The sequence below is a fragment of the Coloeus monedula genome (genome assembly GCF_965178545.1).
Source record: "Coloeus monedula genome assembly, chromosome: 32".
NCBI classification, from domain to species: domain Eukaryota; kingdom Metazoa; phylum Chordata; class Aves; order Passeriformes; family Corvidae; genus Coloeus; species Coloeus monedula.
The window spans coordinates 1,197,458-1,220,007 of record NC_138812.1 but is presented as its reverse complement, the minus strand read 5'-3'; the positions used below and the strand labels follow the sequence as shown (position 1 = coordinate 1,220,007).

At 56.6% G+C, this 22,550-nt stretch overlaps 1 protein-coding gene across 1 annotated transcript; it reads right to left on the bottom strand.

The window, feature by feature from the left end:
- Nucleotides 1-2,671: 2,671 nt before the first annotated feature.
- Nucleotides 2,672-3,484, bottom strand: LOC309583737 (olfactory receptor 14J1-like; the record flags this gene model as incomplete). The annotated part of the gene is made up of 1 exon (XM_082299522.1): nt 2,672-3,484. One exon carries the CDS (start codon nt 3,482-3,484, stop codon nt 2,672-2,674), a length of 813 nt encoding a protein of 270 aa, XP_082155648.1.
- Nucleotides 3,485-22,550: the final 19,066 nt, after the last annotated feature.

Genomic DNA, 22,550 nt, shown 5'->3' with positions numbered 1-22,550 from the left:
GCCCAGGGGCCGTTCCCACCCGCAGCGCTCCTGTCCTGGGCTGGGCCTGCACAGGGGCTGGGGCACCATGGCTGGGGCAGCGGGGCACAGAGGGGCCACGGAGCCGCTGCCGGGGCTGACAGCAAGGCCAGGGACACACAGGGAATTTCTGGGCATTGCCTGCGCTGGGCAGGGCTGAGTGTGGGGAAGGCAGAGCTCAGCTGGCCTCGGTGGCTGCAGGAAAAGCCGAGAGCCCGAAGAGCCCCCGTGGCTGTGCTGGAGAGCAAGGCTGGAGGAGGGAAATGCGGGGCTGCTGCGGGATGGGGAGGGGGATTGAATTCCAGCAGGCACCGACGGGGGGCTGAGAGACTCAAGGGCTCCTTGGCCTGAGCCTGTCCTGGAAAGGTCTCTCAGCCCTCTGTGCCCATGAAGGGCTCCAAGGAGGAGCAGAGCTCATCTTGGCAGGACCCTCATGGAATCCCTGAGGGACAAATGCCAGTGCCTGCCCAGCCTTCCCAACGTCCCTGACACCAGAGGCCTTTTCCACATCCCTCGGTTCCAGGTCAGTGCCCAGAACACAGCACAGCCTGTCCAGGTCCTGGGGGCGATTCCCAAGGGAGGCAGCTGTGATTTCTCCCCACAGACCCACCACTCCGGTGTCTCTCTGTGCAGCCCTTGGCTGTCCTGAGCACTTTCCCTGGAGCCTCCCTGCCCTGGACGTTTGTCTCCATGCAGTTCTCAGCACAGCCCAGCAAAGAATTCAGGTGCTGTGAAAAGCGAGGTTCACTCTCCTGTTAGAATTTAAAGAGTTTAATATAAAGACAATAAGAGACACGTAAAATAAAGCAAAGGGATAACGGCCGGGTGCCTTGGCGCTCTGCCAAGAGCACACCTGATGCCCGAGGTGAGTCTCTTTTATACCATTTTTACTGTCTGTTCTGTATTCATATTAAAACTTTTCCAGGAATTGATCTGCATGGCCACTCCTTGGGTCCGCCTTTTTAGAGCATGCGTAGTCTTCTGCCTTGTGGTTTTATTTCTTTTGATTCTTGGGGTTGGGCCTGCTAGGTAAGAGTCGATGGTGGGGTGGATCTCTTAATTCTCCAGACAGTCAGGGCTGATTGCAGCTTTGGGCCTCTTTGCCCCCCGGGCAGAGCGGTGATAGCAGCTCTCGGACCCTCCTGGCTGCCCGTTCTCTGGGCGGAGCAGCCTTTGGGCCCTTTTGTTCTCTGGACAAAGTGTTGATTAGCAGCTCCTTGGGCCTCATCCTCTGCTCCCTTGGAGGTTATCTTACTTGCTCACACTTGCTAACATTCTTGCTAAAACGAGAGAAAACTACATCCACACAGCAAAAAGCATTTCTAACATTATATAATATCTACTTTAATACTTTGCGAGAAGCCAATACTATATGTTTATAACAGGTGCTTTCCCAGAGGACATTACTCTGGCAGTGAAGTGGCCTCAGGGCACAGTTTGTGCCCCTGGAATTGTGCCAGCCCCGAGTGCTGCTGATGGTGTTTGTGCTCACTCGGGTTCATCTCCCCACACCCACTCGATGCACTGCTGAAGGCTCCTCAGGACACAGCAAACACGGACTGCTGGCCTGGTCACTTGGTGTCCCTCTGTGCAGGGACAAACAACCTCCTGCAGGGGAGGGCAGAGGCCAGTGCTGGGATTGCTGGTGGCAGGGGCTGGTGTGGGACACTTGCCCTGGGCACCTTCCCAGGCTGTGCCCGGAACAAAGGCACAGCCCAGGCCCTGCTCTGCTGCTCCCTCAGGTCCATCCCAGGAGCTCTGGCAGTGCCAGGACACTGCTGCCTGCCCCCCCTGCACACTCCCCCCTGCCCCTGGGCACTGGGGTTTGCTTTGCCAGGGCATTCCTGGGGCACATTCCTGACAGCAGCTCTGGAGGAGAGCGAAGCCTTCCTGCCCTGCCCCCAGGAGATGCCCTTTGCTGATGGAGCTGCTGTGCTGGAGCCCGGCTGTGTCCCAGCAGTGCCCGTGGCCTGTCCCTGCCTGTGCTCACAGCACGGACACGCAGCAGGACAGTGACCGAGCTGCCCGAGCACTCCGGCCTTGCACCCTCAGAAGGGCTGGGAAAGGAAGTGTGGAGCTGGGAAGAGCAGAGGTGGGAAGAGGCTGGGCCATTGTCCCTGGCCGTGCTGCTGTGCTGGGAGTCTCTTCCCTCCAGCTCTGCCCACAGGCACTGCCCCTGCAGAGCCAGAGAAGGGCTGAGGAACAAACCTTGGACACAAAGGTCAGGACAGCCCCTTGTTTTGATTCAAATGCACAGGGAAGAAGCCTCCTGAAAGTCTTTGTGTTTCAAAAGAAAGGTAGATGTTCATGCAGAAATGCAAGGAGTAGTACTACAGTACTTTATAAAAAGCAGAATAACACCAGAAAAAGAATAAGAAAAAGCACCAATGAAAATATGGACAAAGAGGAAAAAGAGGCCAAGATTGTAAAGAGTTACATTCTGAAGGTTCTGGAGCAGAAAAGAGAGAGTTTATTGCTTCTGAGAAGCATCCTAGTCATAATTTTCCTCGCATGGCAGAAGGAAATAGAAAGATTTTAACTTGTGAAAAGTATCCAGTCCTCACTTTCCTCAGGGCATCCCTGAGCTCCTGGTTCCTCAGGCTGTAGATGAGGGGGTTCAGGGCTGGAGGCACCACCGAGTACAGAACTGACACTACCACATCCAGGGATGGGAGGAGATGGAGGGGGGCTTCAGGTGGGCAAACATAACAGTGCTGAGGAACAGAGAGAGCACGGCCAGGTGAGGGAGGCACGTGGAAAAGGCTTTGTGCCGGCCCTGCTCAGAGGGGATCCTCAGCACGGCCCTGAAGATCTGCACATAGGAGAAAACAATGAACACAAAACAGCCAAACACCAAACAGGCACTGACAGCGATGAGCCCAAGTTCCCTGAGGTGGCAGTGTGAGCAGGAGAGCTTGAGGATGTGTGGGATTTCACAGAAGAACTGGCCCAGGGCATTGCCCTGGCCCAGGGGCAGGGAAAATGTATTGGCCGTGTGCATGAGAGCGTAGAGAAAGGCACTGGCCCAGGCAGCTGCTGCCATGTGGGCACAAGCTCTGCTGCCCAGGAGGGTCCCGTAGTGCAGGGCTTTGCAGATGGACACGTAGCGCTCGTAGCACATGATGGTGAGGAGGAAATCCTCTGCTGAGAGGAAGAAGAGAAAGAAAAACACGTGAGCAGCACATGCTGAGTAGGAGATGTGGCTGGTGCCCCAGAGGGAATTGTGCATGGCCTTGGGGACAGTGGTGCAGATGGAGCCCAGGTCGGTGAGGGCCAGGCTGAGCAGGAAGAAGAACATGGGGCTGTGCAGGTGCTGGCCGCAGGCTCCGGCGCTGATGATGAGGCCGCTGCCCAGGAGGGCAGCCAGGGAGATGCCCAGGAAGAGGCAGAAGTGCAGGAGCTGCAGCTGCCGCGTGTCTGCCAATGCCAGCAGGAGGAAGGGGCTGATGGAGCTGCTGTTGCACATTTTGAGCCTCTGGCCATGGAGTGCTGTTGAAGGACGAGACAGTGAGGAGTCAAGGGAGACTTTGCTGAGCAATGTCCAAGCCCTTTCTCCTGGCCCTGCCCCCCAGTTTTCCTTTTCTCAGAGCCCTTCCCTCAGCCCCGTGCCTGGAGCTCTGCTGGGATCTGGCCCCATTGCTGTGACGAGCAGGGGCTGTGCCCATGGACAGCGAGGAGTCAGCTCTGCTCTGCTTCAGCGGGGACATGGGAATGGGGACAGGGGCCGGTCCTGGGGCTGGACTCCATCAGCCCAAAGTGCTCCTGAGGCAGAGGAGCTGGGCAGCATCTCCTGTGCCAGGGCTAAGGAACGGTGACGGCCAAAGGCACTTTGAGAGGGTTTCCTGCTGTGCCCAGGGAGAGCAGAGAGAGCTGTGCAAGGCAAGAGCATTGGCTGTAACTCAGAGAAGGGTGAGGGGAGCTGCTCTGTCGCTCCATCTGTCCCCAGCTGCCCCTTCTGAGATCGAGGGCAGTCACTGTGTTCCCCTGAAAATCAGCCTGGCAAAGCTGAGAGCAGAGGGACCCACAGCAGAGCAAAGTGGCTCAGCCTTTCTCAGAGTCTCAGCCCCACTGCTGGCCAAGGACACTCCCGGCCCCAGTGTCCCCTGGAAGGCAGCTCACAGCTGGGATGGCATCCCGAGGGCACAGCGAGGGTCCTGTCCATGGCCCTGCTGGAGGAGAGCCGGCTCATTGCCAGCCTCCCAGCCCGGCGTGCCCAGAGCTCCCGGGGCACAGGGAGCTGGGACACCCCATTGCTGTGCTCAGCCTGCACAGGAGGAGCCCCAGGGCTGGGCCTGAGCCTGCAGCTGGAGCTGCCATTCCCAGAGAGCCCCTGAGCAGCGCCAGGAGCAGCTGAGCAGGGCAAGGAGAGAGAGCCGGGCCCTGAGGAAAAGCCTTTCCCTGCGCAGCGCTGCCCAGCCCCTCCCGGGCAGCACCAGGGCAGGACAGTCGCCCTCAGGCCCCGGGCAGCAGGAACGGGCCCGCGGCCGCAGAGATGCCCTTCATCTCTGGTGCTGCTCTGCCGGCCCAGGAGGGCACCGAGGGCCCCGAGCCCCCGGGCTGAGGGCCCCGAGCCCCCGGGCTGAGGGCTGTGCTGGCTGCGAGGGGACACCGGGGCTGCGCTGCTCAGGGCGGTGTCTGCACTGCAGGGCAGGCCCGGCAGCTGCCACAGCTCCCCTCAGCAGGGCTGCCCTCAGCGCTGCCTCCCTCCCTCCCTGCCCACGGCTCTGCTGCTGGAGCTGTCCCAGCCGGGAGCTGCTCCTGCGGCCCGGGCTCCGTCCCTGCCGCTGCTGCCGGAGCCCAGCCCAGCCCCTGGGCCAGCCCTGCCCGGCAGCCGCTCGGGGCTGCGGGGATTAAAGAGCAGCTCCCCCGGGCCTGGGCACCATGGAAAGGTGATGCTGGCTGGATCTGGAGGCCGTGGAGGTGCAGGCACTTGCTGAGGCTCCCAGGAATCCTCAGTGGGATGGTTTAAGAGCCTCAGCCCCTGCTCCACCTGCACAGCTGAGTTTCCATTCCCACCAAGCTGAGCCTGGGAAAAGTGGGAGCACAAACTGAGGAAAACAGAGACTCAAGCAGGAATCTCCTGCCCTGAATGTGCTCATGAAAATCCCCTCAGGAATGAGCTGGAGCTCTGAGCAGCCCTGGCCCCCACAGCAGCCTCTCCACAGCAGCAGGACCTGCCCTGCAGGAGTCACTCCTTGCAGCCACAGCTCCCCTGCACCGCCCATGGGGAGCTGCCAGGCAGGCTGAGAGCTGCCCCTGGCAGGTGGCAGATGCCCTGGCCTGGCAAAGAGCCCTCAGGGCTGCAGGAGCTGCTCTGCAGGACAGCCCTGGGCACCCCTGGCTGCTGCCCACCTTCACAGCCTGCAGCCGGCCCTGGCAGCAGGAGCCGTCCTGCCCTGTCCCTCTGACGGTGCCCAGGGCAGCCCCGCTCTGCAGCACATCCTCCCCCAAGGCAGGAACGGCAGCAGAGCCATCCTCACAGCCATGGCAGCCGTGCCATGGGCCAGCTCTAGAGGATCCCTGCAGCCAGAGACTCACTGTGTCCCACGCTGGGAAGGTTTCTCCAGGAATGAGTTCAGAGCTGTCCTCCCAGCTGCTTTAGCCAGCTCTCTGCTCACTCCTCCCAGGTACCTGCAGGCAGTGCCCTCAGCCCTGCTGGGCTGGCAGAGGAGCTGCTCCTCAGCAGAGCTGCCTCTTTGAAGCTCTCCTTGGTTGCCAGGAGCTTGAGAGTTCCCTCTGTGCCAGGAGCCCAGCCCAGCTCAGCAGCACAGCAGCAGCACAAGGATTTTAATGACCCTCTCGGGCCTTTGGTGTTGTTCACATCAGACTCAGTCCCTCAGAGTGTCTTCAAAAAACTTCCCAAGAACTCAAAGTCAGATTCGAAGTCCAAAGTTTCTTTAACTTTTAATGGGTCCCAGTGAGGGACACGACTCACGTGAAAGTGTCCCCAGGTTCCAGTGAGAGCAGAACTCTGGAGGCAGCGATGGCAGGGGGGGACAAGCAAGGGAAAGGTGTCTCTGGTGCTGAGCAAAGCTGGCTGTGTTCCATGAGTGCAAAGGGCCAAGGCCTGAGCCCCAGCCCCTGGCAAGGCAGATCCTGTCCCTCCCTCAGTGCTCAGGGCTCTTGCCGGGGCACTGGGATGTGGGGATGTGCAGTGCCCAGGGCAGCACCATGGGGCGGCCCCTGCCAGGCTGCTGGGCAGGGACAAGGAGGCCCTGAGGCCCCAGGGCTGCAGGGGTCACTTGTCCCCTCCTGGTCTCAGGGCCAGGGCCAGCAGCCGTGGCCAAAGGGCTGCACAAGTTGGCTCTGTCAGGGCCTTGCAGCTGCTGCCCATCCCTCTGCCCTCTGCAGCCCAGGCTGTCCCACGGTGTCCCTGCCCTGCGCCTCTGTCCCTGCAGGCTGTCCTCATCCCCCCGGCTGCCCCACCTGGCTGGCCCCTTCCTTTGCTGGCAGCTCTGCGTCCTGCCTGCCTCTGCCTGGGCACACAAAGCCTTGGGCTGCTCCAGACTCCTTCTGGGGGACACGTTGCACCCCAGCCCTGCCTGGGAGGGAAATTCCCTTCTCCTGGTGTCAACTCTGGGCCTCCCCATCTGCCCTGTCACAAAGGCCCCTCGGTTCTTTGGGGCCAGCAGTGCCACAGTGGCCCCTTGGTTCCATGGAACGCCACAGGGTCACAATGGTCCCCTTGGTGCCACCAGCCCTGCAGGGTCACAACGGCCCCTGGGTTCCACGAGGCCACGCAGGGTCACAGTGGTCTCCAGAGGAAGGGCAGCACCGAGCCCCAGGGATTCAGGGCAGATGAGCTACAGCCACCAGAGGCCAAGGCCAGCCACATCTGTCTGTCCTGGCAGGTTTGTCTGGGAGCAACCCTTGGATATTGGGAATTCAGGAGGTGGAATCCCAATTTTGGCCATGAGCACCTTGTTGAGAAGGATGGGTTTATTCCACATGAAAGAAAAGCACAAAGTCCAAGAGTTTTGTAGAAGATGAGAGGTGGCCACCATGGGTGAGGGCAGCCAGACCTGTCTCTCATGGCAGCTTTTGTCTGGGAGCAATCCTTGGACAGACAGAATTTGGGAGGTAAATCTCAGTTTTGGCCATGGGAGCCTGGATGGGAAGGACGGTTCTCTTCCTTAGGAAGGAAAGCACGGAGCCCCAGGAGCCCCAGGGCTCCTGAGCCAACCCCTGCTGCCCCAGGAGGGAGTTTGGGGAGGGGGCAGAGGGGGTGCGCAGCCCCCGCCGGGGGATGACCCCGGCCCAGCGCCCTTCGTTCAGCACCGAGCTGGGCTTGGGGCCGCAGGAGGAAGAGGCCGATGGGAAGCAGATCCTGCAGGGGGGACAGGGCTTGGGCTCAGGGCAAGGTCCTGCCCTGCACACCTGGCTCAGGTGTGAGCCTGCCCCGGGAAGGGAGCGGGACATTGCCATCCCCACGGATCAGGGCTGGGAGCAGCGCTGGGAGCACGGACATGGAAATCCTGGGAGCCACTGGGACCGCCCTGGGGGGTGAATGATCCCCCCCAGCACCTTTCCAGGCCGCCCTGCGAGCTGAGAAATGCTCGCTGGGCCTCGGCCTTGGCCAAGAGCCCCCGGGCTCAGCTGCTCTGAGCTCAGGCGCTGCCGGCTCCCGCAGCCCGCCCAGGGCCGCCCTGCCCGTGCCGGGGCTGTGCTGGAATTCTCTGCTGCTGCTGGGCCACTCGGGGGCTCTGGCCCAGCAGGAAAGGTGACCCTGAGCCAGGAGCTTTCCTTGGCCGCAGCAAAGCCTCGGCACGGAAAGACCTTCCCAGCGCTGGGCCCTGGGCCGGGAGGGATTGTGCCACCAGAGCTGTCCCTCCATTTCTTCTGCCAGGCAGCTTTAGCACAGGAAAAGTGGAGAAGCCAGAGCTGCCTCTCAGCTTTCCGCAGTCCTGCAGAGGAATCCTGTGTGGGAAGCAGCCTTGGCCAGGCCGTCCTTGGAAGAGCTCTTCAATGATCAATGAGGTGGGCACTCCCTGTCCATGTGGAGCTTCCAGGTGGAAAAGGCTGCTCTGAGCAGGCGGCTCCAAGGGCAGAGAAAGGAGGTTCTCGAGCACTGGATCTGTGCCAGTGCCACAGCCCTGGGCAGCAGCCACCGAGCCCCGGCGGCACAGAGGGCACAGCAAGAGGGACAAAAGCAGTCATCAAGGGCAGAGACTGGGAAGGGCGAGAGCTGGGAGCAGGAACAGCTGCTTCATTGCACTCTTGGAGAAAGCTCTTGGCTGTTTCAAAGCGCTGAAAGGCGTGAAGGGCACAGAGGAGGCCACAGCAGCTTTGGGCCCAGCTCTGAGCACGGCCAGCACGGCCTGGGCACTGCGGGCGGCTGGGACAAGGCCATGAAATCCCACATCTGGCCTTGTTTGGGGCTGTATGGTCAAAGGCAGCTGCCTTGGCTCCTCCTTGAGCCCTGGCCAGGCTTAGGAGGAAGGCAAGAGGAGGATGAAAGCAGATGTTCCCGCACTAGAAGTGCTGTCAGTTTGTTTCTCCAGCACTGTCAAAGCTGGGCCCTCTCCCAGCGGGGTTGGAGCCTCAGCTGTGGCTGGAGGCAGCTGCAGGAATTCCCAGTGTCCGCGAGTGGCTCTCCAGTCCTTGGCTGGGACAGCTTCCCCCAGCTGATGGGTGGCTCTGGGTGATGCTAAAGTCTGAGGGGAACTGGGGCTGCATCTTGGTTAATCACTGCAGGCAATCTTTGGCAGGGATGATTGGGGGCATTGCTGAGCTGCTCCTGCTGTGATTCTTTGCTAATGATTATGTGTTTGCTGAGCTTATGCTTTTGTGACTTTTTGCAGATTTGCATTTTATAAATGGCACAACCCCTTCAGTTGGTGTCTGTGTCTTTGGTGCTGACCCTGCCCACCAGCAAAACAGGGCCCCATCCTGCCTGAGTGTTACCTGGGAAGACAAAACCCCTCACTCCAAATGTCCCCCCTTCCTCCTTGTTCCCCCCACTTTATGCACTGGCCATGATGTCCTGTGGCCTGGGATATGCCTGGGGTCAGTTGGGGTCAGCTGTCCTGGCTGTGACCCCTGCCAAGCTGCCCCGCACCCCCAGCCCCTCGCCAGCGTGGCCGGACGAGGGGCAGGAAAGGCCTTGGCTCTGTGCAAGCTGAGCAAGAACAAAACCATCTCAGTGTGAGCAACGCTGTGCTCAGCACCGAGCCAAACACAGCCCCAGAGAAAGGCCTGGCAAGGAAATTCCCTGTGGCCCAGCCCACAGCAGCACCCCATGGCCACCCAGCATCACCACGGCTCCACGGGTTCCTTTCCATGGCCCCGGCCCTGGCCACGGGACCTTGGGCTGGTGGCCACGGCAGCCGCCTGTGGCCCAGGGCTGCGTGCCCGTGTCCATGGCAGCAGTGCCCGGCCACGGGCCCTGAGTGCAGGTGACCGTGCCAATGCCCATGGCAGCGGGGCCAAGCGTTGGTGTCCGTGGCACCAAAGTGAGGAACGGGTCCCTGTGGCCGCTGCCGTGGCACCTGAGGGCATCAGCGAGTGTCACTGCAATTGTAGCTGGCACCAGCCCGGCACCGCTCTGTCCTGAGGGCTGCCATGGCAGCCGAGGGCAGCCACAGCTCTGCGGGCAAGTGGCCACGGAGCCTGACTGCAGCAATGGGGCCTGGGGGGGTTTCCAAGGGAACTGGAACTGCTGAGGGTTGCCATGGCATCCAACCCCCTGGGATGGCACACAGCCACCCTGGGATGTCACAACCACTCAGTGATGTCACAGTCTGCTCTATGATGTCAGACCTCTGCCCTCTGATATCACAGCCATGTCTGCGATGTCACAGCTCACTCTGTGATGTCACACAGCCACCCAGTGATGTCATAGCCACTCTCTGATGTCACAGCACCACTCTCTGATGTCACAGCATCACTCTGTGATGTCATGGAGCTGTTCCATGATGTCACAGTAGGCTCTCTGATGTCATACAGCCACCCTGTGATGTCACAACCCACTCTGTGATGTCACAGCCTCTTCTGGGATGTCACCCGACCCCTCTGTGATGTCACACAAGCACCCTGTGATGTCACAGAACTATCTGTGATGTCACATGTGAGAAATGAGACAACTCTTAAAAAGATTAATTCATTGAAAACAGAAAAATTGAAAAATTACAGAAATTAGAAAAATATAGAAAATTTGAGATCCTATGGCTCGGTAGATGGTATGCCCCAGGAGCGCAGGGATTTGAGATCTTCTGGCTGAGACAGCACTAGACCTCAGGTAGAGAAAAAGAAAGACTTGCAGTGCTGGACTGGCTTTTGGCTGGTCCAAAAGTAAAAAAATTACTAAAGGCTCCTTAAAAGGAGTAAGGCTTTGAATGCCCAGCACCGACGTCAACCACAGCCTGCAGAGAAAAAGAGAGGAAAGGGTCCCCACCTCCCTGCCTCGCTGTTTTTATAGTGTCTTTGCTCCGCCCCATCCACCCACAGCCCGCCCACAGCCCGCCCACAGCCCGCCCCTTTGGTCCAAAGCGATTGGTGCTTTCCCTTTGATGGATCATCTCCATCCACCAATGGCTCATTGCTGCCAGAGGGGTGGTACTAGTTGAGACAAGGGGGCTAAAATGCCCCCACCAAAACCCAGGTTGCCGTGGAGCTTGCTCCCAGGGCAACAGCTATGGGCTAAAAATAGCTGCTGGCTGTTAGAACTGGGATTTTTGGCCTTGGAACCAAATGCAAGTAAAAACACCTAAAAAAAGTATTAAAATACATCCAACACATCTCAAAACACCTGCAAAAGTACACAGCAAACACAGGAAAGACAACTCCCACAGTGCACAAGTGGCCCGAAGCCTGAAAAGGGAGCAAGCTGGTGATCTCTAACTGGGGAATTTCCAACTGGGAAGGGTGAACTCTCCCAATAAACCACCCTGAACAATTGAAAACACTGATAATGGAACAGGATTTTTGTACCTGGGCTAATGGGTTAATTTTAAGATTCAATCTAAAAATATTTAACTCAAAATTAATTAATTAAAGCACTTAATATGCAAAGACCAAGCACAAATAGGGATTTCATGTATGACATCACAACTCTGCACTGTGATGTCACACCAGCACCCTGTGATGTCACAGCCTCCTCTGTGATGTCACAATTGTTCTGTGATGTCATAGTCTGCTAGATGATGTCTGACCTCAGACCTGTGATGTCAGGACCCAATCTGTGATGTCACAGCACCACTCTGTGATGTCACAGAGCTGCTCCATGATGTCACAGTAGACTCTGTGATGTCATACAGCCACCCTGGGATGTCACAACCCACTCTGTGATGTCACAGCCTGTTCTGGGATGGCCCAGCCCTCTCTGTGATGTCACACCAATACCCTGTGATGTCACAACCCACGCTGTGATGTCACAGCCTACTCTGCGATGGCCCAGCCCTCTCTGTGATGTCACACCAATACCCTGTGATGTCACAGCCCACTCTGTGATGTCACACAGCCCCTTCCTGACATCACAGCTGCTCTGGGGGTCTGTGACACAGGCACAGAGGTGTTCCCAAAACTTCAGTGAAACAAAACCTCCTCAGCACCAGCGCAGCACGAAGCAGCAGCATTCTTTATTGGGCCGGATGCACGAGGGGAGAGCCCCTCCCAAAGCCGTGGGTGCCGAGTTCAGGAATGTTCCTGTTTGCAGACTGTGCTTCACAGACACATTCCCAGATTGTCCCACCAGAAACACACACACGATCATCATTGCCCCAAAATCATTGCAGATTTCCCCCACCCCTTTGCACATCCCTTCTTCTGCCCTGGGGGTCTCCTTGGGGGTCCCTGGTGGTCGCTGACCCCAAAGCCAGCCCTGACTGCCCGGTGAACTGGTGAAAGTTGGCACACCTGGGCTGGTTGCTGCCCACAGAATCAGCCTTGGGCGGGTCCATGGCCAGTGGCTTTTGGAGAAGAAGCATTGTATGAACCCACCAGGTGCAAACGGTTTTTCATCTGGCAAATTTCCCCCCCTTGGAGGGCTGTGAAGCTTCTCTTCCCTTCAAGCCTTCAGAAGCCTCACTCTGCTCCTTTACTCACATCCCACGAGTTTCTCAGCTGCTTTCACAACCATGTTCTTTACACAGCTCAAAGCAAGTGTCATAAGCACAAGTAGTGCTGTGATCCCAGTTAGACTTTGCAAAAGTGAGGCCAACCATCAGTCAGAGAAAATCCAAGTCCTCTAAATATTTTATCCAAACAGTTACTGTCTAACCCTCCCCTTAATTCCCTGCTGGATGCAGCAACCAATTTTATCCTCTCTACCTGATCATCCAACCCAGCATCACATTTGGAATGTGCACACAACAAGTGTTGCTGTTTCAGTTCAAGAATCCACACACTCCCTGTCCATGTAGCAGCAATGGGGCTAAAGCCAATCTGCTCTGGAAGGTCATTTTAGCTGGGGCTGGCAATTGTTCCTTTATTTCAGCAAACCCCAAAGGAGCTGCATTCACTGAAGTTTCCATTGGCAGAGCCCAATGGTGTGGGGCTGGTCTGTTCCTAAAGGCAGATCTTTGCGGAGCAGGGATGGATTCTAAAATCCATCCCGCTGGAGTTCCCGCACTGGGATGTTTCCCAGTTCCATCCCCTTTAACCTTTCCCCACAGTCGGGTTCCCAGTGGTGACTCCTTGCACGAGGGACGGAACGTTCATACCCCCAGTGTCCGTGGTGCTCCTGATTCTCCCAGGGCAAATGTGTGCTCCAAATTCCATCCCTTCCCACCCATCCTGGGGCTCCTAAGGATCTGACCGTGTCCTGCTGACACTCTGTGCCTCTCCAAGGCTCCTTGTTTGTTGGCTCAGCCCAGGTGTCCCTGAGAAAGGCAGAATCATTTCTACAAACACAGCCCAGCCTCAGAGCCTGGGCCACAGCCAGGAGCCGCTGGACCTCAGCATTCCAAACAGCTCAAGTGTCTGTCCCAGGGCAATCCCACTTTTCCTTGGTCCTGGCATCCTTTGGCCTTGACCTTGTTAAATCTGGATATTTTATACCCACCTCTAAGGGGTCCTGTGGGAGGCCTGGGCTCCCTGCCCAGCCCAGACACCCCTGAACTGGCTGGAAACATTCCCAGTGTCCTGTCTGAGGGCCATTCCATACTGCTGGAATTTGACAGCCCCAGGGGGTATCAGTGCAATCTGTCAGCTGATCAGTATTTCCTGAGGTAATTTCCAGATCCGCTTTGGAAATGTTACAATTCTCAGCACTATTGTTCTGATGTGTCCATGGTAAGGAATATTCTCCTTCCATCCCTGTCCAGGTGCCCTGGGTGCTATTTCCTTCCCACACGCGTTCCCAGATTTTTGTCAAATTGCTGACTGAAGCTCCCCATGGCACTGGATTTTCTGCAGAGGTTGGTGTTGGCAAACAAGCTGTTACAGGGGTTACATTCTGTCATCTGCCAACATCTCGCACTGACTTTGAAAACCGCATTTCCCTTCCCAGAAGTCAGGAACATCATTTCGATTATTATTATAAATACACAATTTTGATCATCTCCATCTAGATCCAATAAATAGTATCCCCTTAGAAAATCAGATTCAATACCTAAACCAATAGGATTTATGTAAAACCCCAAACCCCACGGTGTCAGTCAGTCTTGTTTCTGCTGTGTTTAATGTGTGCTCGCTGGTTTTACCCACATGTGATGAAGCCCGAGTTGGATTCCTTCTACCTTGAGTGCAGGGTAGGTTACCAGGAGGACTTGAGATGGTCCCTTCCACTTTGGCTGGATTGTGCCAAAATTCCAGGTTCTGGTGCACACCACATCTCCTGGTTGGAAAGGATGTACAGGCGAGTCCAGCCCCAATGATCTGTTGAGAACCATGCACCTTTTAAGGCTTACAAGAGTTAGTCCCAGTGCTATTAAATATTCATTTCTGCAAAACTTCTGAGACTTCCCTTGGCTTGTTGGTGCCACATGGGAAAGCTTCTGGCCATCCAGAAAAAGGATCCATCAATGCCAAAATGTGTCAGTCCCCTTCTGCCTGGGCACTTCTGCAAAATCAGTTGGCCAAAATCACCTGGTGATTCCCATTTAACCAGCCCTGGAGGCAGCCTTCTTCCTTCAAAACCAATCCCATCTTTCTCAACAACTGATCTATCATTTTTTGCCATTTTGGTGCTTACTAGATGCCTTTGTAAACTGGCCACCAGATTCTCCATTTCCTCCTGTGTTTGCTGATGTTTTAGTTCCGTTCTACATTAATTGTGGAGCTACAATTACCTGCCCACACGGGGTTACCAATCACCTGCTGGGATTTTCCGTAGCTGCTGCTGCTGCTGGGGCTGACTGCCTGTCCTGATCACTGGAATCTGGTTGTTGTTGCAGAACATTCCAGTTTTTGCTAGGTATTAGTGCAAGGAGAGCTTTTGCAGCACCCTCTTGAGCTGCTTGGTCAGCCAATGGATTCCCTGGATTACCTGGGGAGTCTCCAAACCCATGGGCTTTACAAGGGCATCAAGGCCACTTCTTTTGGCTTTGGCACACTCTGCAGTAGGTGACTGATTTCTTTTTGTGCTCACTGGAGACCTCTGTGCCCTTTCCTTCCATGTGGCTCCCTGGGCGTGTATTATTCCAAACCCAGAGTTCAAATCAGTCCATATGGTCACCCTTTGTCCTTCAGGGATTTCCAGGCAAGGTCATTCATTCTGCTTTTTGTGCTGCTCTGTTCAAAGCTAAAGCCTGGCCTTCTAGGACCTGGCTCGAGGTTGCCACTGCACACCCAGCTGCCCGTTTCCCATCCGCACCACGCTGCTCCCACCAGGGTGCAGGGCCAGTGCTGGCTCCTGCATGGGATTGCTCTCGAGGTCCCAGAGTCTGCCAGAACACACTTGTTCCATGCATCCCAGGCAGTCATGGCACAAAGACTCCAAGCCTTCTCTTAGAAGGGACTCCAACACTTCCCTCTTCCAACCTTGGGGACCTTGAACCAAACCCTGCAAAGCTTTTGCTGCACCTTACAGGCAGGTCAACAGTTTACACCAGGAAAGGAAAAGGAAAAGGGAAAGGAAAAGGGAAAGGGAAAGGGAAAGGGAAAGGGAAAGGGAAAGGAAAAGGAAAAGGAAAAGGAAAAGGAAAAGGAAAAGGAAAAGGTGCCTTGATCTGAGCAGGGCTCTTTCTCTGATTTCCTTTGGAGCAGGGATCAAAGGCTCTCCCCAGAATCCTTCCGTGCTGCCTGCAGGTGCTGCCATCCCTCAGATGTGTTGGAATTCCAGAGGATGAGGCCACGGGGTGTCCCAATGGTGCCTTGGTTCCATGGCCCCGCAGTGTAACCATGGTGTCCTTGGCTCTGCAGTGGCACAATGGACCCTTCATTCCATGAGGCCCCACAGTGTGGCAATGGTCCCTTGAGTCCAGGAGGCCCCACAAGGTCCCAATGGTCCCTTGGTTCCGTGGCCCCGCACTCTCACAATGCTCTCCTTGGCTGCACAAGGTCCCGCAGTGGCACAAGGGTTTCATTTTCTCCTGGATTTCTTTTAGCTTGCTTTCTTTCTTCAATCTTTTATCTTTTTTCTTTCTTTTTCCTATTTTCTTTGTTGCTTTCTTCTTTCTTTCTTTCTTTCTTTCTTTCTTTCTTTCTTTCTTTCTTTCTTTCTTTCTTTCTTTCTTTCTTTCTTTCTTTCTTCTTTCTTTTATTTTTTCTTGTGTCTTTCTTTTTTTTTCTTTTCTCTTTCTTTTTTGCTTCTTTCCTCTTTTTTTTTTAAAGTTTTTTTGTTTCACATTACTTAGTCTTTCTTTCTTCTTCTCTTTTTCTTCACTTTTAAAATTTTCTTGTGGATTTCTTTTCGTTTTCTTTCCTTCTTTTTTCTTTCCTTCATTTTTTTACCTTTTTTCTTTTTCTTGTCTTTGTTGCTTTCTGGTTTTCATCTTTCTTTCTTTTTCTGCTTTCTTTGGTTCTCTTGTTCTTTTATTTTTTCTCATGTCTTTCTTTCTGTCATTTTCTTTCTTCCTTGTTTCTTTCTTCTTTTTTTGACTTTTCTTAACATTTATTTTATTGCTGGTTTCATGTTTTCAGTCTTTCTTTTTTTTCTTCCTTTCCTTCTTTCATTTTTATTACCTTCTTGCTTTTTTCTTTATTTCTTCATTTTTCAATATTTCTCTTGGTTCTTTAATTGTTTCTTACTGCTTTCTTCATTTTATTTTTTCATTTTTCTTCCTGGTCTCACATTATTGAGTCTTTCCTTTATCTTTTACTTTCCTTTGCTTTTTAAATTTTCGTGTTGATTTCTTTTAGCTTGCTTTCTTCATACTTCACTCTTTTATCTTTTTTTCTTTCTTTTAAATTTTTTTTTTGTTGCTTTGTGTCTTCCTTCTTTCTCTTTTGGCTTTCTTTCTGTTCTTCTTTTGTTTTTTTCTTGTGTCTTTCTGTTCTTTTTTTCTTTCTTCCTTGCTTCTTTCTTTCTTCTTTGTTTTTCTTTTCCTTTTATTTTTCTGTTGGTTTCATGTTATGTACTCTTGCTTTCTTTGTTTATTTCTTTGTTTCTTTCTTCTTTTCTAATTTCTTCACTTTTTTCATTTTCTTGTTCATTTTTCTTTTCTTTCACTTTCTTTCTTTCCTCTTTTCTTCCTTTCATTTTTATTATCTTTTTGCTTCCTTGCTTCATTTTTTTAATGATTTTTCTTTTCTTTTTAAATAATTTTTCCTTGTTGGTTTCATGTTATTTAGTCTTGCTTTCTAATTCTTTTCTTTTTTAATCACTTTCATTTCCTTTTTTATATGTCTTTTGATCTTCTTCCTTTCTTCTTTTCTTTTTTTTCATTTTTATTATATCTTTCTTGCTTCCTTCCTTCATTTTTAATTTTTTTCTTCTTTTTTCTTTTTTATTATTTCTTGTTGCTCTCTTTCCTTCTTTCTTTTTTTCTGTCTTCTATTTTTCTTTTCTTCCTTCCTTTCCTTGTTCCTTCCTTCCTTCCTTCCTTGCCCAATTCTCACCCCACTTAAGGGGTGCAAAGCAGCAGGACCCCCTCCCAATTGGGATCCCCTCACCCTCCCAAAATGTGGGGACTTCACCTCAGCCCCCCAAATTGCGGGGGGTTTCGGCACCTTCCCAAAATTCACTGCAACCTCCCAGAAGCCACTTAGAGGCCCCAAAATTGTCAAAAAGCAGCAGGAGCCTCCCCAAAAGCAGCTCCTTCTTTCCCTTCCTGAAATGCCCCACTCCAAGTGCCCAAACCACCCCATCAATCCCAAACTTCATCCCACCCCCACAATGCCACCCCCATCCCATCCCATCCCATCCCATCCCATCCCATCCCATCCCATCCCATCCCACCCCTCCTGGACACCAATTCCCCTTCTGTGCTTCCTGACTCCCCACAGCCGGGCCTTGGGGCTGATGGATCGAGCCATTTGGGGCTGCCATCGACACATTGGGGCTGGCATTGAGTTGATTGCAGGCACCCACTCAATCCCTCCATCCCAAATGGGAGCTTGGAACCTCTCCTCAGGCCTTGCTGTGCCCATGGGCTCACCTCAAGTCCCAAAATGAGAGCCAGGGCCCCACAGCCCATTCAGAACCTCTCAACATTGCCACAAACAGCAGCATCCTTCCCAAAATGGGCTCCCCACATCCCTGACAATAGGTCCCCCTTCCAAGCACCAGAGACCCCCTCTCACAACCCCTCCCAAAGCATTGGGGGGACCCCAAAACTGCCTCAGGAACGGGACATACCCTGACATCCCTTCAGGAATGTGGGATACCCCAGAACCCACTGAGGAACGGGGTCCCCCCGGCCTCATCATGCGCAGCCTTCAGCTGTCTCAGGCAGAGCCCATCCCGCCCTCAGCAGCCCCAGCCCAGCCCAGCCCAGCCCTCCTGGGCAGGAAGCCCCAATGGCCGAGCCGGCCTGGGACACTTGCAGGGATGCGGGGGCAGCCGCAGCTTCTGGGGCCAGCCTGGGCCAGGCCCTGAGCGCCCTGCCAGGGAACCATTGCTGCCCCACATCCCATCTCAGCCTGCCCTCGGGCAGCGGGAAGCCGTTCCCTGGGGCCCGGCCCCGCAGGCCCTTGGCAAGAGTCTCTCTCAGCCAGCAATTGCTGCTCCTCCCTGCTGCGGGGCCCAAGCTGCAAGTTGATTTTCTGCCGCTGGCCCCGGCCCAGCCCCGAGCCAGGGCCAGGACCTTGCCCTGGAGCTCTGCGGGCGCTGCCTTTGTGCGGCCGCAGCGCAGCGGCCGCAGCTCGGAGCTGCCCTTTGTGTCCCCGCCGGCAGCTGCCAGAGCTGGCGGGGCCGGGCCAGGGCCGGGCCAGCCCCGGCCTTCCCGGCTCTGGGACACAGCGGCGGCGGCCCCAGCCTTCCAGCCCTGCACACGCTCCCACACAAGCCTCCAGAGCCGCGGCCACGCAACGCAACTGACCGGCCGCTGACCCCCCAGCCTGGCCTGATGGCCATTCCTCTGCCCACACCTCGGCCAAGCTCCCCTTGGCCACCTCCTGAGCCACAGTGCCACACACAAGTGGCACATACAGCTACAGAGCTCTGCCCACAGCTGGCAGGGAACGTTCCTTCAACAGAAAAACCACCAAGAAAAAGAGAACTGCCCCCAGCAGAGCTGTTCCCTCCTGCAGTAGTTACACCTGCACACCCACAGCGCCTGAGACTGCAAGCAATGAGCATTCCCTGGGCACATGTGCAGCCCAAGCAGCTCGAGGACAGCCTTGCAGCAGGACTGCTCTCAGCTGAGCCAAAAAGGCCCCTCTGGCAGCTGCAGGGCCATTGCAAAGGGCAAGGGCCAGAGCCTGGGCCCACGGCGGAGGAAAGGGCTCTCAATTCCCCTGCCCTGGCACCTCAACCCTGTTCCCAGGCTGCTTCCCACACAGGATTCCTCTGCAGGACTGCGGAAAGCTGAGAGGCAGCTCTGGCTTCTCCACTTTTCATGAGCTAAAGCTGCCTGGCAGAAGAAATGGAGGGACAGCTCTGGTGGCACAATCCCTCCCGGCCCAGGGCACAGCGCTGGGAAGGTCTTTCCGTGCTGAGGCTTTGCTGCGGCCAAGGAAAGCTCCTGGCTCAGGGTCACCTTTCCTGCTGGGCCAGAGCCCCCGAGTGGCCCAGCAGCAGCAGAGAATTCCAGCACAGCCCCGGCACGGGCAGGGCGGCCCTGGGCGGGCTGCGGGAGCCGGCAGCGCCTGAGCTCAGAGCAGCTGAGCCCGGGGGCTCTTGGCCAAGGCCGAGGCCCAGCGAGCATTTCTCAGCTCGCAGGGCGGCCTGGAAAGGTGCTGGGGGGGATCATTCACCCCCCAGGGCGGTCCCAGTGGCTCCCAGGATTTCCATGTCCGTGCTCCCAGCGCTGCTCCCAGCCCTGATCCCTGGGGATGGCAATGTCCCGCTCCCTTCCCGGGGCAGGCTCACACCTGAGCCAGGTGTGCAGGGCAGGACCTTGCCCTGAGCCCAAGCCCTGTCCCCCCTGCAGGATCTGCTTCCCATCGGCCTCTTCCTCCTGCGGCCCCAAGCCCAGCTCGGTGCTGAACGAAGGGCGCTGGGCCGGGGTCATCCCCCGGCGGGGGCTGCGCACCCCCTCTGCCCCCTCCCCAAATTCCCTCCCGGGGCAGCAGGGGCTGCCTCAGGAGCCCTGGGGCTCCTGGGGCTCCATGCTTTCCTTCCTAAAGAAGAGAACCATCCTTCCCATCCAGACTCCCATGGCCAAAACTGAGATTCTACCTCCCAAATTCTGTCTATCCAAGGATTGCTCCCAGACAAAAGCTGCCATGAGAGACAGGTCTGGCTGCCCTCGCCCATGGTGGCCACCTCTCATCTTCTTTCCAAACTCTTGGACTTTGTGCTTTTCTTTCATGTGGAATAAACCCATCCTTCTCAACAAGGTGTCCATGGACAAAATTGGGATTCCACCTCCCAAATTCCCAATATCCAAGGGCTGCTCCCAGACAAACCTGCCAGGACAGACAGATGTGGCTGGCCTTGGCCTCTGGTGGCTGTGTCTCATCTGCCCCTGAAACCCTGGGGCTCGGTGCTGCCCTTCCTCTGGAGACCACTGTGACCCTGCGTGGCCTCGTGGAACCCAGGGGCCGTTGTGACCCTGCAGGGCTGGTGGCACCAAGGGGACCATTGTGACCCTGTGGCGTTCCATGGAACCAAGGGGCCACTGTGGCACTGCTGGCCCCAAAGAACCAAGGGGCCTTTGTGACAGGGCAGCTGGGGAGGCCCAGAGTGGACACCAGGAGAAAGGAATTTCCCTCCCAGGCAGGGCTGGGGTGCAACACGTCCCCCAGAAGGAGTCTGGAGCAGCCCAAGGCTTTGTGTGCCCAGGCAGAGGCAGGCAGGACGCAGAGCTGCCAGCAAAGGAAGGGGCCAGCCAGGTGGGGCAGCCGGGGGGATGAGGACAGCCTGCAGGGACAGAGGCGCAGGGCAGGGACACCGTGGGACAGCCTGGGCTGCAGAGGGCAGAGGGATGGGCAGCAGCTGCAAGGCCCTGACAGAGCCAACTTGTGCAGCACTTTGGCCACGGCTGCTGGCCCTGGCCCTGAAACCAGGAGGGGACAAGTGACCTCTGCAGCCCTGGGGCCTCAGGGCCTCCTTGTCCCTGCCCAGCAGCCTGGCAGGGGCTGCCCCATGGTGCTGCCCTGGGCACTGCACATCCCCACATCCCAGTGCCCCGGCAAGAGCCCTGAGCACTGAGGGAGGGACAGGATCTGCCTTGCCAGGGGCTGGGGCTCAGGCCTTGGCCCTTTGCACTCATGGAACACAGCCAGCTTTGCTCAGCACCAGAGACACCTTTCCCTTGCTTGTCCCCCCCTGCCATCGCTGCCTCCAGAGTTCTGCTCTCACTGGAACCTGGGGACACTTTCACGTGAGTCGTGTCCCTCACTGGGACCCATTAAAAGTTAAAGAAACTTTGGACTTTGAATCGGACTTTGAGTTCTTGAGAAGTTTTTTGAAGACCCTCTGAGGGACTGAGTCTGATGTGAACAACACCAAAGGCCCGAGAGGGTCATTAAAGTCCTTGTGCTGCTGCTGTGCTGCTGAGCTGGGCCAGGCTCCTGGCACAGAGGGAACTCTCAAGCTCCTGGCAACCAGTGAGAGCTTCAAAGAGGCAGCTCTGCTGAGGAGCAGCTCCTCTGCCAGCCCAGCAGGGCTGAGGGCACTGCCTGCAGGTACCTGGGAGGAGTGAGCAGAGAGCTGGCTAAAGCAGCTGGGAGGGCAGCTCTGAACTCATTCCTGGAGAAACCTTCCCAGCGTGGGACACAGTGAGTCTCTGGCTGCAGGGATCCTCTAGAGCTGGCCCATGGCACGGCTGCCATGGCTGTGAGGATGGCTCTGCTGCCGTTCCTGCCTTGGGGGAGGATGTGCTGCAGAGCGGGGCTGCCCTGGGCACCGTCAGAGGGACAGGGCAGGACGGCTCCTGCTGCCAGGGCCGGCTGCAGGCTGTGAAGGTGGGCAGCAGCCAGGGGTGCCCAGGGCTGTCCTGCAGAGCAGCTCCTGCAGCCCTGAGGGCTCTTTGCCAGGCCAGGGCATCTGCCACCTGCCAGGGGCAGCTCTCAGCCTGCCTGGCAGCTCCCCATGGGCGGTGCAGGGGAGCTGTGGCTGCAAGGAGTGACTCCTGCAGGGCAGGTCCTGCTGCTGTGGAGAGGCTGCTGTGGGGGCCAGGGCTGCTCAGAGCTCCAGCTCATGCCCAGCTCATTCCTGAGGGGATTTTCATGAGCACATTCAGGGCAGGAGATTCCTGCTTGAGTCTCTGCTTTCCTCAGTTTGTGCTCCCACTTTTCCCAGGCTCAGCTTGGTGGGAATGGAAACTCAGCTGTGCAGGTGGAGCAGGGGCTGAGGCTCTTAAACCATCCCACTGAGGATTCCTGGGAGCCTCAGCAAGTGCCTGCACCTCCGCGGCCTCCAGATCCAGCCAGCATCACCTTTCCATGGTGCCCAGGCCCGGGGGAGCTGCTCTTTAATCCCCGCAGCCCCGAGCGGCTGCCGGGCAGGGCTGGCCCAGGGGCTGGGCTGGGCTCCGGCAGCAGCGGCAGGGACGGAGCCCGGGCCGCAGGAGCAGCTCCCGGCTGGGACAGCTCCAGCAGCAGAGCCGTGGGCAGGGAGGGAGGGAGGCAGCGCTGAGGGCAGCCCTGCTGAGGGGAGCTGTGGCAGCTGCCGGGCCTGCCCTGCAGTGCAGACACCGCGCTGAGCAGCGCAGCCCCGGTGTCCCCTCGCAGCCAGCACAGCCCTCAGCCCGGGGGCTCGGGGCCCTCAGCCCGGGGGCTCGGGGCCCTCGGTGCCCTCCTGGGCCGGCAGAGCAGCACCAGAGATGAAGGGCATCTCTGCGGCCGCGGGCCCGTTCCTGCTGCCCGGGGCCTGAGGGCGACTGTCCTGCCCTGGTGCTGCCCGGGAGGGGCTGGGCAGCGCTGCGCAGGGAAAGGCTTTTCCTCAGGGCCCGGCTCTCTCTCCTTGCCCTGCTCAGCTGCTCCTGGCGCTGCTCAGGGGCTCTCTGGGAATGGCAGCTCCAGCTGCAGGCTCAGGCCCAGCCCTGGGGCTCCTCCTGTGCAGGCTGAGCACAGCAATGGGGTGTCCCAGCTCCCTGTGCCCCGGG